The following is a 12,596-nucleotide window of genomic DNA, read 5'->3' on the forward strand; positions in this document are numbered from 1 at the left end:
AGACTGGACCACAAGCCTGCAAGTCCCCCACTATGCCTCCATCACTTGCAGAAAATCCATCCTCACTGAGACCCTCACTGCTCCAGTACCAGCACCTCTCAATCCTCTCTCTTCAGACACCCAGCCCCACAAACCAGGCTCTGGTCACCCTTCAAGGGACCCTAGAAAGGCTCCCACCTCAGCCTGCACATGTGGTCTTTTCCCAGGGAGGCCTTTCTGGACCATTCTGGTCATCATAGCCATCCTAAGCATCTGCTGCTATTTTAAAGAGTGGTAATTGCATAGTGGTTATGTTTTTTTAAAGGGATGGTGGGGCAGAGGGAGGTCTTATTTTTTAGAAATACCTAGAGAAATATTTTTAGATAAAAATAATATGATATCTGGGATCTACTTATAAGGAAATGGGAATGAAGGAAAACGTAATGGCACAGATGAAGGAAGATTGGTTGGGAATCAATAATCATGAATAATATGAGTTGAATGTCTGAGGCTTCTTTATACTATTCTGTCTCCCATCTTTATTCTGTCTCCTGTCTTTATACTATTTTCTCTGGGTTATATCTGTAAGTTTGCATGATAAAAAATATAAACAAGTAATGTGGGCTCTCCCCCAGGCACTCTCTTTCTAGTGGTTCCTCATCCTTTCTGTACCAAGGGCATTTGGGCTTTTAGCAAAGTTTGTGGCCTTTTCACAGAATACATTTGAATATATAAAATAAATACATAGGATTATTACATTTTACTGAAATATAGTTATCAAAATACTAGAGTAAATGTATGCTGTAATAATATACCTTCAGTACTTCCTTATTAGCATACTAAATAGAAGATCTAGTGGCTGGTCTAATACTATCATAATTTCAAAAGAACAAGGTACACATGCGATTGTTTGCAATCTGCTATGCCTGTAATAGGCTCTGAGAATATCCATGATTCCTCTTGCTGACAAAGTTGAGGGTTCTGCTGTCCCAATGGTGATTTGTTCCCTTCATGCATGATGGAAGGAAATACCACATTTGCATTAGATGTTAAGTGAAAATGGGGCAATTTTCACCCCATCCAAACTCATGGACTCTGCATTCTGTTACCCTTGGCGGTTCTAGGAACTCCAGGTTAAGAAACCCTACTATACTCTACTGTAGCCCTACTGTTTTACTCTCCTCACAGCACCTCCCACTTTGTCATTTGGTTTATTTGTAGCAAGTTTGCTTATTTATTGCTGACTCCCCACCTGGCACTGCCCTGAGTGTTCAGACTGCCTGCAAGTCACCTCTGTCTGGGGCTTTATTTCTCTCACTCATCACTAATCCTCAGAGCTGGAAAGGGAGAATGATACATAGCAGTTACACAACTTTGTAGGAAAAAAAATCAAAAAATAGCAATAAGGCTAATATTTATGGATGGTTTACTCTGTGCTGGGCACATAAAGTCCACTCTGAGTAGATTAACTCATTACGTACCCACCAAGTGCTATGAAGCTGGGTCTCTTACTTTCCCTGATCCTGCAGATGAGGAAATTGAGTCACTGTATTTGGAAACCCAAAGTGTAGACTATGAGAGTCAAGGCCAGGAAAACCACAGGACTGAACCATCCCATCTCATACAAGCTGACCCTACAGGTAAGAAAATTGGCCCCTGAGTTCTCCTGCATCAAGGTTACATTGAGAACAAGTGCTTGCCATCACTTTTCATGAAGTAAGAGACTAAAATGTATCTTCTGTATTCAATCTCCATCAGCCCTCTGGAAAATCACAGCAAATACTAATTGGCAATATTTACACAATCCTTGCCATGATATACTTATAAGTATTTGATTAAATTATACAAACCAGCAACAATGAGCAGAATCTGACTATATTACAGAAAGAGTTTTCCATCTCTCAAAAGCAATAAAGTATTTTTCTAAAAAGTCACATTCTGGAATTGCACTCATCTCTACTCATTTACTCATCTGCTGCATCTCTTTATTTTGTGGTTGGCGGGTTCTAGGTAGCAGGTAGCCAACACAGGCCCCAAATTCAGAACAATTATCCCTGTCTTCACCACTCCACAGAATGGTGGATGTCATGGAGAAAATAAGACAGGAGGTGGGGTGGAATTTCTCTGTTATCTGAGGAAGTGAATCATTTTTGGAATGTTGTGGCTCTTAGCCCAGGCCAGCTTGAAAAACATCAGGAAGAGGTTAAGAACCATGTTATCCAATAGAAAATCTTCAGGTTTGGTAATACACCGTCAGCCTCCATAGCCATGATGTGACTGTTAGTTTAACTGAAAGCTACTGGTATGTTCTTTTTCTAGTTAATGTTGGTTGCGCAGTCATGTCTGACTCTTTGCGACCCTGTGAACTGTAGCCCGCCAGGCTTTTCTGTCCATGGGATTCTTCAGGCAAGAATGTTGGAATGGGTAGCCATTCCCTTCTCCAGGGGAGCTTCCTGACCCAAGGATTAAACCTGCAAGGGCAGGCAGATTCTTTACTGTCTAAATCACCAGGGCAGCCCTTTGTTTTCTTAATCTGCTCTTAATCATCTGGAAAGAAAGTGAAGTTGCTCAGTCATGCCCGACTCTTTGCAAACCCATGGACTGCAAAGGCCTGCCAGGCTCCTCCCATGGGATTTTCCAGGCGAGAGCACTGAAGTGAGTTGCCATTTCCTTCTCCAGGGGATCTTCCTGACCCAGGGATATTATTCTCTGGAGGAGGGGACAAACAAAACACAAAACTCACCCATGTTATCAAAAGCTGGAGGATGCAGTTGAGGACCCGCAGTCTCATTGGATGGCTGATGGCAGCAGGGATATCTGTGGTGAGGAAGTGGTTGCTGAAGACCCATAGTCCGACACCCACGGAGGCCACACAAGCTATAGCAAGGAGCAGGAGGAAGAACGAGATCAACATCCTGCTGTTTCTACCATGGGAGAGGCCAAGAGGAGACTGTGCTCAGGACAGGACCATTTGATACAGCTGGGAGACGGCAGATGTGCTCCACTTATAAACCACCACCTGCACTCTCCACCTTCCCATATCTTGCAAGCATTGGTCCAGCCAGGTGAGTCACAAACTCAGGTGAGGGCCTGGTTTTAGGACAGGGCCCATACAGAGGACAAAGTGGCTTGTGCAACCTGACCCAGCTGGAAAGGAGAACTCCAAAGTCCAAGTTTGCATCTAGCACTGCTACTAGAAATGGCCTTAGCTAAATGACTGCAAGGAGATCAAACCAGTCAGTTCTAAAGGAAATCAGCTCTGAAGATTCATTGGAAGAACTGATGCTGAAGCTGAAGATCCAATACTTTGGCCACCTGATAGGAAGAGCCAACTCATTGGAAAAGACCCTGATGCTTGGAAAGACTGAAGGCAAAAAGAGAAGAGGGCAGCAGAGGAGGAGACAGTTGGATGGCATCACTGACTCAATGGACATGAGTTCAAGCAAACTCTGAGAGATAGTGAAGAACAGCGGAGCCTAACATGCTGCAGTCCATGAGGCTGCAAAGAGTCAGATGCAACTTAGAGGCGGAACAATAACAAAGTGAATGTGGACATCATACACAGTGTTCCTTCCACTAACACTCTGACCTCTTCACCACCTCCTAATTCCACTCTGGTTGCGCTGACTAATCCGCAACCTCCCAGAGGCCCCAGGGCCTTGGAACTTACTATTCCGTGTGCAACATTCTTCCCTGAGACTTCAGCTGGCCTCAATCACTCCCCTACTGTGAGTCTCTGCTCAAATGTCACTTTCTGAGTGAGGCCAAACCTGGCCACCTTATTTAACATTGTAAGTCCCCACCAGTATTCCTATACCCACCCTGGCCCACCTGCATACTCTATTGCTATGGCCTTTATCATTGTCTGGGATACCACATGCTTCACTTGTTCACATATTACCTTGAATGTAACCTCTGTGAGGACAGGAATTTTTGTTTTGTTCCTCGCTTTCTCCTCAAAAGCTAGATCAGGGTTTGGTACTTAGTGGGTGCTCAGCAATGTCTACTGAACGAAAGAATGAATGAACAGGCTTTGTCCTTTTCATCATAAAGCAGAGAAGAAAAAACTGAACTCACCTCTTTCCAGATTGGGTCAGAGATTGATATCAGCATTCAGAATCTTCCCTAACCACACAGTCCCTCGTCCTCTGTAATAATGATGATGTCTGCCATTTCTCCTACCTCCCCCACCCTCATGTCAGGGCAGTGGTTTTTAAACAAGGGGATTTTACCCCGCCCCCCTGGGCACATCTGGTCATGTCTAGAGGCATTTTTGGTTTTCGCCACTCTGTGGGGTGGGGACTGGCACTGGCATCTTGCAGGTGGACCCCAGAGATGTTGGGAAGCATTGTACAGTGCACAGAATGGTCCCCAGAACAAGGAATTTTCTGGTCCAATGTATCAATAGTATTGAGGTTGAAAAACCCTGAGTTAGTAAGACTTGGATTTGTATCCTGCTGAATGCCAGCATTCTGATCATGAGCAAGTTATACTCTCTGATCCCTCATTTTCAAATCTGTAAAATGGGAAGGATAATAATAGTACCCCCATGGAGTTGTTGGGTGAAACAAAGGCACTGTGTCTGTAAGCACCTAGCCTGAGCCTGGGTGTTTTGTTGTTCAGTGGCTAAGTCATGTCCCACTCTTTGTGACCCCAAGAACTGCAGCACTCCAGGCTTCCCTGTCCTTCACTATTTCCCAGGGTTTGCTCAAATCCATGTCCATTGAGTCAGGGATGCCATCCAACCATCTCATTCTCTGTCATCCCCTTCTCCTGGATGTGGGAACACTCAATACATTTCAGAGAGCAAGGCTGAGACAAGGTTTATAACAAAAGACAAAATAGGGCATTATATAATGATAAAGGGATCAATATAAAAAGAATATCATTCATTAACATATATGCACCTAATATAGCAAATAATTAAGCAAATATTTATAGACATAAAGGAAGAAACTGATAATAATATTATAAGATTAGGGGACTTTAACAGCCAACTTACATCAATGGACAGATCACCCAGACAGAAGATCAATAAGGAAGCAGTGAGACATAAATTGAAGTTGAAAGGAATGTCTACAGGACATTCCGACCAAAAACAGAACACACATTCTTTTCAAGTGCATATAGAGCATTTTCTAGAACAGATCACATACTAGGGGGAAAAAACCAAGACTCAACAAATTTAAGATGATAGAAATTACGTTAAGTATTTTTCTGAACACAATAGTATAAAACTGGAAATCAAATACAGGAAGAAAATGGGAAAATTGCAAACATGTGGAGACTAAACCATATGCTACTAAACAAATGTGATCTTAGAGAAAATGCTTTAAATTTTCACTGTTGAGCATGATGTTAGCTTTGTTATAAATAGCCTTTATTATGTTAAGGTATGTTCCAATTACACCAACTTTGTAGAGAGTTTTTATCATTAATGGATGATGAATTTTGTCAAATTTTTTTTCTATATCTATTGACATGATCATGTGATTTTTATTAATGTTATGTGGTGTGTCACACTGACTGATTTGCAAATCAGTCAAATTTGCAAATCAATTTGCAAATCAAATCCTACTTGATCCTAATGCATAATTCTTTCAGTGCATTATTAAATTTGATTTGCTAACATTTTGTTGAGCAGTTTGCATCTATGCTTGTCAGGGATATTGGCCTATAAATTTTTGTGTGTGTATCTTTGGTTTTGGTATCTGGGTAATGCTGGCCTCATAGAATGAGTTTGGAAGCATTCACTCCCTTGATGTTAGCTCTTTATATATTGGTAAAGTTCACCCGTGAAGCTTTCTGGTCTTTGACTTTAGCTTATTGATAGTTTTTAAATTACTCATTCAGTTTTATTATTATTAACTGGTCTACTCAGATTTTTCTGTTTTTCCTGATTCAGTCTTGGAAGATGATATGTTTCTTCAAAATGGCCCAATTTGTAATCATATAATTGTTCTCAGTATTTTTTATGATTGTTTGCATTTCTGTGATATTGGTTGTAACTTCTCCTCTCACTTCTAATTTCATTCATTTCGGTCCTCTCTCTTTTGTTCTGGTACATCACCATTTCTTTTCTCTTGTTTCTATCTTTCTCCAAGCAATTCTCAACATCTGACATACTGCGTATTTCTACATATTCTCTTGCTATGTCTCATCCATGAAATTAAAAGACACTTGCTCCTTGGAAGAAAAGTTATGACCAACCTAGATAGCATATTAAAAAGCAGAGACATTACTTTGCCAACAAACGTCTGTCTAGTCAAGGCTATGGTTTTTCCAGTAGTCGTGTATGGATGTGAGAGCTGGATTATAAAGAAAGCTGAGCACCGAAGAACTGATGCTTTTGAACTGTAGTGTTGGAGAAGACTCTTAAGAGTCCCTTGGACAGCAAGGAGATCCAACCAGTCCATTCTAAAGGAGATCAGTCCTAAATAGTCATAGAAGGACTGACGCTGAAGCTGAAACTCCAATACTTTGGCCACCTGATGCAAAGAGCTGACTCATTTGAAAAGACCCTAATGCTGGGAAAGATTGAAGGCAGGAGGAGAAGGGGATGACAGAGGATGAGATTTTTGGATGGCATCACCGACTCAATGGACATGAGTTTGAATAAACTCTGGGAGTTGGAGATGGACAGGGAGGCCTGGCGTGCTGCAGTCCATGGGGTCACAAAGAGTCGGACAAGACTGAGCGACTGAACTGAACTGATGTCTCATCAGAATTATCCAGTGACTTCCCTCCTCACCCTTAAGAAAAGCCAAACTAATCACAGTGGCTGAGAAAACTACCAGGAATGGTTTCTGTTACCCCACTGACCTCTTTTCATCCTATTTGTCTCCTCAGTCACTCTGCCAGTCACACTGGGCTCCCTGTTGCTCCTTGAAGGCATCAGGCTGCTTCCTGCCATAGAGCCTTAGTACTTTCTCTTCCCTCTGTTCATTAGGTTCATCTCACAGATATCTGCATGGCTAACACTCTCATTTCTTTCAGAATTTATGATCAGACAGGTCTTCCTTAACTATCCTATTTGTAATTCCATCAATTCCCCTCTGCACCAGAACTCCTCATTCTCTTTTTACTGCCTAGCAAATATCACCTTTTATCATACCATGCATTTATTTATCTCATTTACTCCATGAATACTGTAAGTTTCATGAAAACAGGGGGTTTTGACTCACTTAAAATCATTTAAAGTGTCTCAATAAACAGTGGTTGAATGAATGAACAGAAGGCTGAAAAATAGGAAATGCAAAGGCAAAGATGTAAGGGATTTTAAGAAAATATTAAAATTCTAATTTGGCCTGGTTCCTTCTGAGATGCCTGATTGCATTGCTGCAGTATTGTGGATACAGTGGTGTGGCATTTCCTGCCTTAGATGCTAACTCAATGCTGACTTTGCTAAAGGGAAGGAACCATTACATTTTGCATGGAGGTAGTGACTAACTTTCCCTCTCTCTACCAGATAATGTTGTTTTGAGCCTTCACTGCCACCAAAGGATCACTTCCAGACTTCTCAGCTGGGCAACCCATGGATTCTTTGACAACCCTTGGGATTCTACTCCTACAGAGTTATGCATTTCCTAACTGCTGTTCATTGTCACATAACAGGCATTTGGAGGCAGAGGAAAGGGAAGTCAAAGTTTCAGTTAATGACCTCTGTTGCTTTGGTGTGTAGGAGGCAAAATCATCTGTTGAGAGAGGGTTGAGCTAGGATAGAGATGATGAAATATGAACCATCACTGATGAGTCTGGGAAAGATGGCTGATAACAGAAAAGAGAGTGGTTGAGCAGGATAAATGTGTTTGGGAAAAACACAGTATTTAAGATGTTTGAAGTAGGTTTTAGAAAAATGCATCATTTGTGGTTTAAAATTTAAATGATTAACAAAATACATTTTAAAATTTCAGCCTCACCAATATCTTTAAAAATGTATATGTAGTACATATATAGGACTTCCCTGGTGGCTCAGATGGTAAAGCGTCTGTCTACAATGTGGGAGACCCAGGTTCGATCCCTGGGTCAGGAAGATCCCCTGGAGAAGGAAATGGCAATCCACTCCAGTACTATTGCCTGGAAAATCCCATGGAATATTACTCAGTCATAAAAAAGAATGAATTTGAGTCAATTCTAGTGAGGTGGATGAACCTAGAGCCTACTATACAGAGTGAAGTAAGTCAGAATAAGAAAAACAAATGCATTTATATGGAATCTAGAAAAATTATATTGATGAACCTATTTGCAAGGAAGGAATGGAGACACAGTTGTAGAGAATGGACTAGTGGACGGAGAGAGGGAGGGAGAGAGTGGGATGAATGGAGAAAGTAGCATCAGCACACATACACTATCGTGTGTAAAATGGATAGCTGGTAAGAAGTTGCTGTATAACAAAGGGAGCCCAATCTGGTGCTCTGTGATGGCCAAGAGTGGTAGGATCGGGGGGAGGGGACAGAGGCTCAAGAGGGAGGTGATATATGTATAATTATGGCTGATGCATGTTGTTGGATGGCAGAAACCAACAGAACATTGTAAAAATTAAAAAACAAAAAACGCATGTTAAATATTGATATATATTTTTTTCATACCAAAATACTTTAATGGGAATATCCAATCCTCGCAAAGGTAAGGAAGCAAGAATACGTACATAAAGCTGTTAACCTTTCAGAACACAATTCAGCTATATGTATCACAAGACTTAAAAATGCTTTATACCTTGAATATTAGTAGTAACTATTAGGTTGATGCAAAAGTACTTGTGATTTTGCAGTGTTGAAATTTGCCATTTGCTATTGGAATATATTCTTAAATAAATGTGGTTATGTTATACATCTTTTTAATGCACACTTCTCATTTTATGTTCTTTTGTTAATGACTTATTACTCGCTATTTATTTTAAATTTATTTGAGACTATAGAAAAAATGTTAGATAAAAAGCAAATTCCACTGATTTTTTTTTTTTAATTCGAGTTCAAAATGGGTTATAAAGTAGCAGAGACAACTCACAATATCAACAATGCATTTGGCCCACGAACTGCTAATGAACACACAATGTAGCGGTGGTTCAAAAAGTTTTGCAAAGGAGACAAGGGCCTTGAAGAAGAGGAGCATATTGACCGGTCATTGGAAGCTGAAAACAACCAATTGAAAGGATCACTGAAGCTGATCCTCTTAGAACTACAGGAGAAGCTGCTGAAAAACTCAGTGTCAACCATTCCGTGGTCATTCAGCATTTGAAGCAAACTGAAAAGGTGATAGAGCTCGATATCTGGGTGCCTCACGATCTGACCGAAAGTCAAAAAAACTGTCATTTTGAAGTGTCATCTTATCTTATTCTACGCAATAACAGCAAACCATTTCTTGATTGAATTGTGATGTGTGATGAAAATTGAATTTTATACAACTGATGATGACCAAGATCAGTGGTTGAACCAAGAAGAAGCTCCAAGGCATTTGCCAAAACCAAACTTACATCAAAAAAAGATCATGGTCACTGCTTGGTGGTCTGCTGCCCATCTGATCCACTACAGCTTTCGGAATCCAAGTGAAACCATTGCAACTGAGAAGTATGCTCAGCAAATCAATGAGATGAACTGAAAACTGCAACGCGTGCAGCTGGCATTGGTCAACAGAAAGGGCCAAATTCTCCATGGTAACACCCCACTGCACATTGCACAACAAATGCTTCAAAAGTTAAACAAATTGAGCTACGAAGTTTTGCCTCATCTGTCATATTCACTCAACCTATTGCCAACTGACTACCACTTCTTCAAGCATCTTGACAACTTCTTGCAGTGAAAATACTTTACAACCAGCAGGATGCAGAAAATGTTTTTCAGGAGTCTGTTGAATCTTGAAACATGGATTTTCATACTACAGGAATATATAAACTTATTTCTTTTTGGCAAAAATCTGTTGATTGTAATGGTTCCTATTTTGATTAATAAAGATGTGTGTGAGTCTAGTTATAATGATTTAAAATTCATGGTTCAAAGCTGTAATTACTTTTTCATCAACCTAATAAATATGCTCTGGGTCCTTTGGCCCAGTAATTTCACATATTAAAAATATACATTAAGGAAATATTGCAAAGTACTAAAGAAAATTGCCTTATATATCAAGACAATCACTGTAGCACTTTTATAGCATTAAAATATTGGAAAACAACATAAGTATACAGCAACAGATATATAATTAAAAGGATAGGAACTATGATGCACACTTTTAAAATTATATCTAAAAGAACCACAAAAATGATTATATTGTAATATGAAAGAATAAAAGTAGAGTGAGAACAAACTATTCTAAAACACAATCATAACTTACAAAAAGGAAACAATACAGCATTAAACACAGTTATATATTAGAGAAGAGGTGAGAAAATTCTCTCTTATTCATATGACAACTAGAGAACAAACTTCAGGGCTATAACAAATTTAATGTAATCTGGGCAATTTGTTCAGTTCAATAAGCAAATATTGAGACCTAATAAATGCCAGGCAGTACCCTAGGTTCTATTGTGTATAAATGGCAGTTTGTGGCACTACAGAAGAATTTCAAAAGGAAAACATGTGTTTCAAACATGAGACATTTGAGTCTTGACAAGAAAGGAAGGAAAAAAGGAGAGAGAGAGGCAGAGAGGGAAGGAAAAGGGAAAAGTAGAAAGTAGAAGTATTTTATTGAGCTATCCCAGAGTTACAATATAGTTCTGCACTTCCTCAAAAATGCCATCATCCAAAGAAACAAAGAATATACAGTGGAGGAAAGACAGTCTCTTCAATAAGTAGTTTTAAGAAAACTGGACAGCCACAGGCAAAAAAGAAAGAAAGAAACGAGATCACTACCTCACACCATACACAGAAATCAACTCAAAATGGATTAAAGGCTTGAATGTAAGAGCCAAAACTACAAAACTCCTAGAAGAACACATAGGCTGCATGCTCTTTGACGTCAGTCTTAGCAATATCTTTCTAAATACATCTCCTCAAGCAAGGGAAACAAAAGCAAAATTAAACAAATGGGGCTACACTAAACTAAAAAGCTTCTGCACAACAAAATGAAAAGACAACCTACCAAACATAAAAAGATATTCACAAACTATATATCTAATAAGGGATTAATATCCAAAATACATAAAGAACTCATACAACTCAGCAACTAAAGAGCAAACATTATCCAAAGGGTTGAGGACCTGAATAGGCATTTTTCCAAAGAAGACATACAGTTGACCAACAAGCACATGAAAAGGCATTTAACATCACTAGCTATCAGAGAAATACAAATCAAAACCGCAGTGAGATACCAACTCACCCATATTAGAATGGCTGTTATCAAAAAGACAAGCTATAACAAGTGTTGGTGATGATGTGAAGATAAGGGAACCCTTGTACACTGTTGATAGGAATGTAAATTTATGCAGCCACTATGGGAAAGTGTGGAGGTTCCTCAAAAAATTAAGAATAGAACTACTGTATGATCCAGTTACACCCCAAACAAGGTATTTATTCAAGAATATGAAAACACCAGGTGGCACTAATGCCTGCCAATGCAAGAGACATAATAGACACAGGTTCAGTTTCTGGGTTGGGAAGATTCCCCTGAAAGAAGGCATGGCAACCCACTTCAGTATTCTTACCTGGAGAATCTCATGGACCGAAGGGTCTGGTGGGCTGTGCTCCATAGGATGGCAAAGAGTCAGACACAACTGCAGCAACTTAGCACACAGGATGAAAACACCACTTTGAAAAGATACATGCATGCACCCTTATGTTCATCACATTATGTATGATTGTTGAGATATGAAAATAACTGGACTTCCCATCAGTGAATGAACAGATGAAGAAATATATGTGTATCTACTCAATCATTTAGTTGTATCCTACACTTTGTGACCCAATGGACTATAGCCCACCAGTCCTCTGTTCATGGAATTTTCCAGGTGAGAATACTGGAGTGGGTTACCATTTCCTACTCCTGGGGATCTTTCCAACCCAGGAATCGAACCCATGTCTCCTGCATTGCAGGCACTGGCATACGGATTCTTTTTCACTAGCGTCACCAGAGAAAAACTGCAAGATATCATTGTTTTTATGGCTGAGTAGTAGTTCATTGTGTGTGTGTGTATATATATATATAAGCATGTATGAAGTCATATATATAAACACACACACAATGGAATACTACTCAGCCATAAAAACAATGAAAGCTTACCACTTGCAACAACATGAATGGACCTTGAGAGAATTATGCTAAGTGAAATAAATCTGATGCACAAAGACATATAATGTCACTCATATGTATAATATGATATAAAAATGAATAAAAATAATAAAAATAAATGGACAAACCAAACCAAACAAAAAGAAATGCATAAATATAGAGATTAGAGTAGTGGTTACCAGAGGTAAAGGGAGGATGTGGAGGGTGAAATGGGTAAGGAGGTCAACTGTATGGTGATAGACGGAAATTATACTGTATCGTTCAGTTCAGTTCAGTCGCTCAGTCATGTCCGACTCTTTGCGATCCCATGAATCGCAGCACGCCAGGCCTCCCTGTCCATCACCAACTCCCGGAGTTCACTCAAACTCACGTCCATCGAGTCGGTGATGCCATCCAGC

At 39.8% G+C, this 12,596-nt stretch overlaps 1 protein-coding gene across 9 annotated transcripts in view; it reads right to left on the reverse strand.

Moving 5' to 3' along the window:
* Positions 1 to 12,596, reverse strand: part of AADACL3 (arylacetamide deacetylase like 3) — a 160,362-nt gene that overhangs the window by 6,820 nt on the left and 140,946 nt on the right. For all 9 annotated transcript variants that reach the window (XM_059875794.1, XM_015475211.3, XM_005217222.5 and 6 more), the window contains one exon: positions 2,723 to 2,856. In XM_059875794.1, the coding sequence (XP_059731777.1) occupies positions 2,723 to 2,856 (134 nt within the window). The remainder of the gene's footprint in view (positions 1 to 2,722; positions 2,857 to 12,596) is intronic.

The sequence above is a fragment of the Bos taurus genome, chromosome 16 (assembly GCF_002263795.3).
Source record: "Bos taurus isolate L1 Dominette 01449 registration number 42190680 breed Hereford chromosome 16, ARS-UCD2.0, whole genome shotgun sequence".
Taxonomy (NCBI): domain Eukaryota; kingdom Metazoa; phylum Chordata; class Mammalia; order Artiodactyla; family Bovidae; genus Bos; species Bos taurus.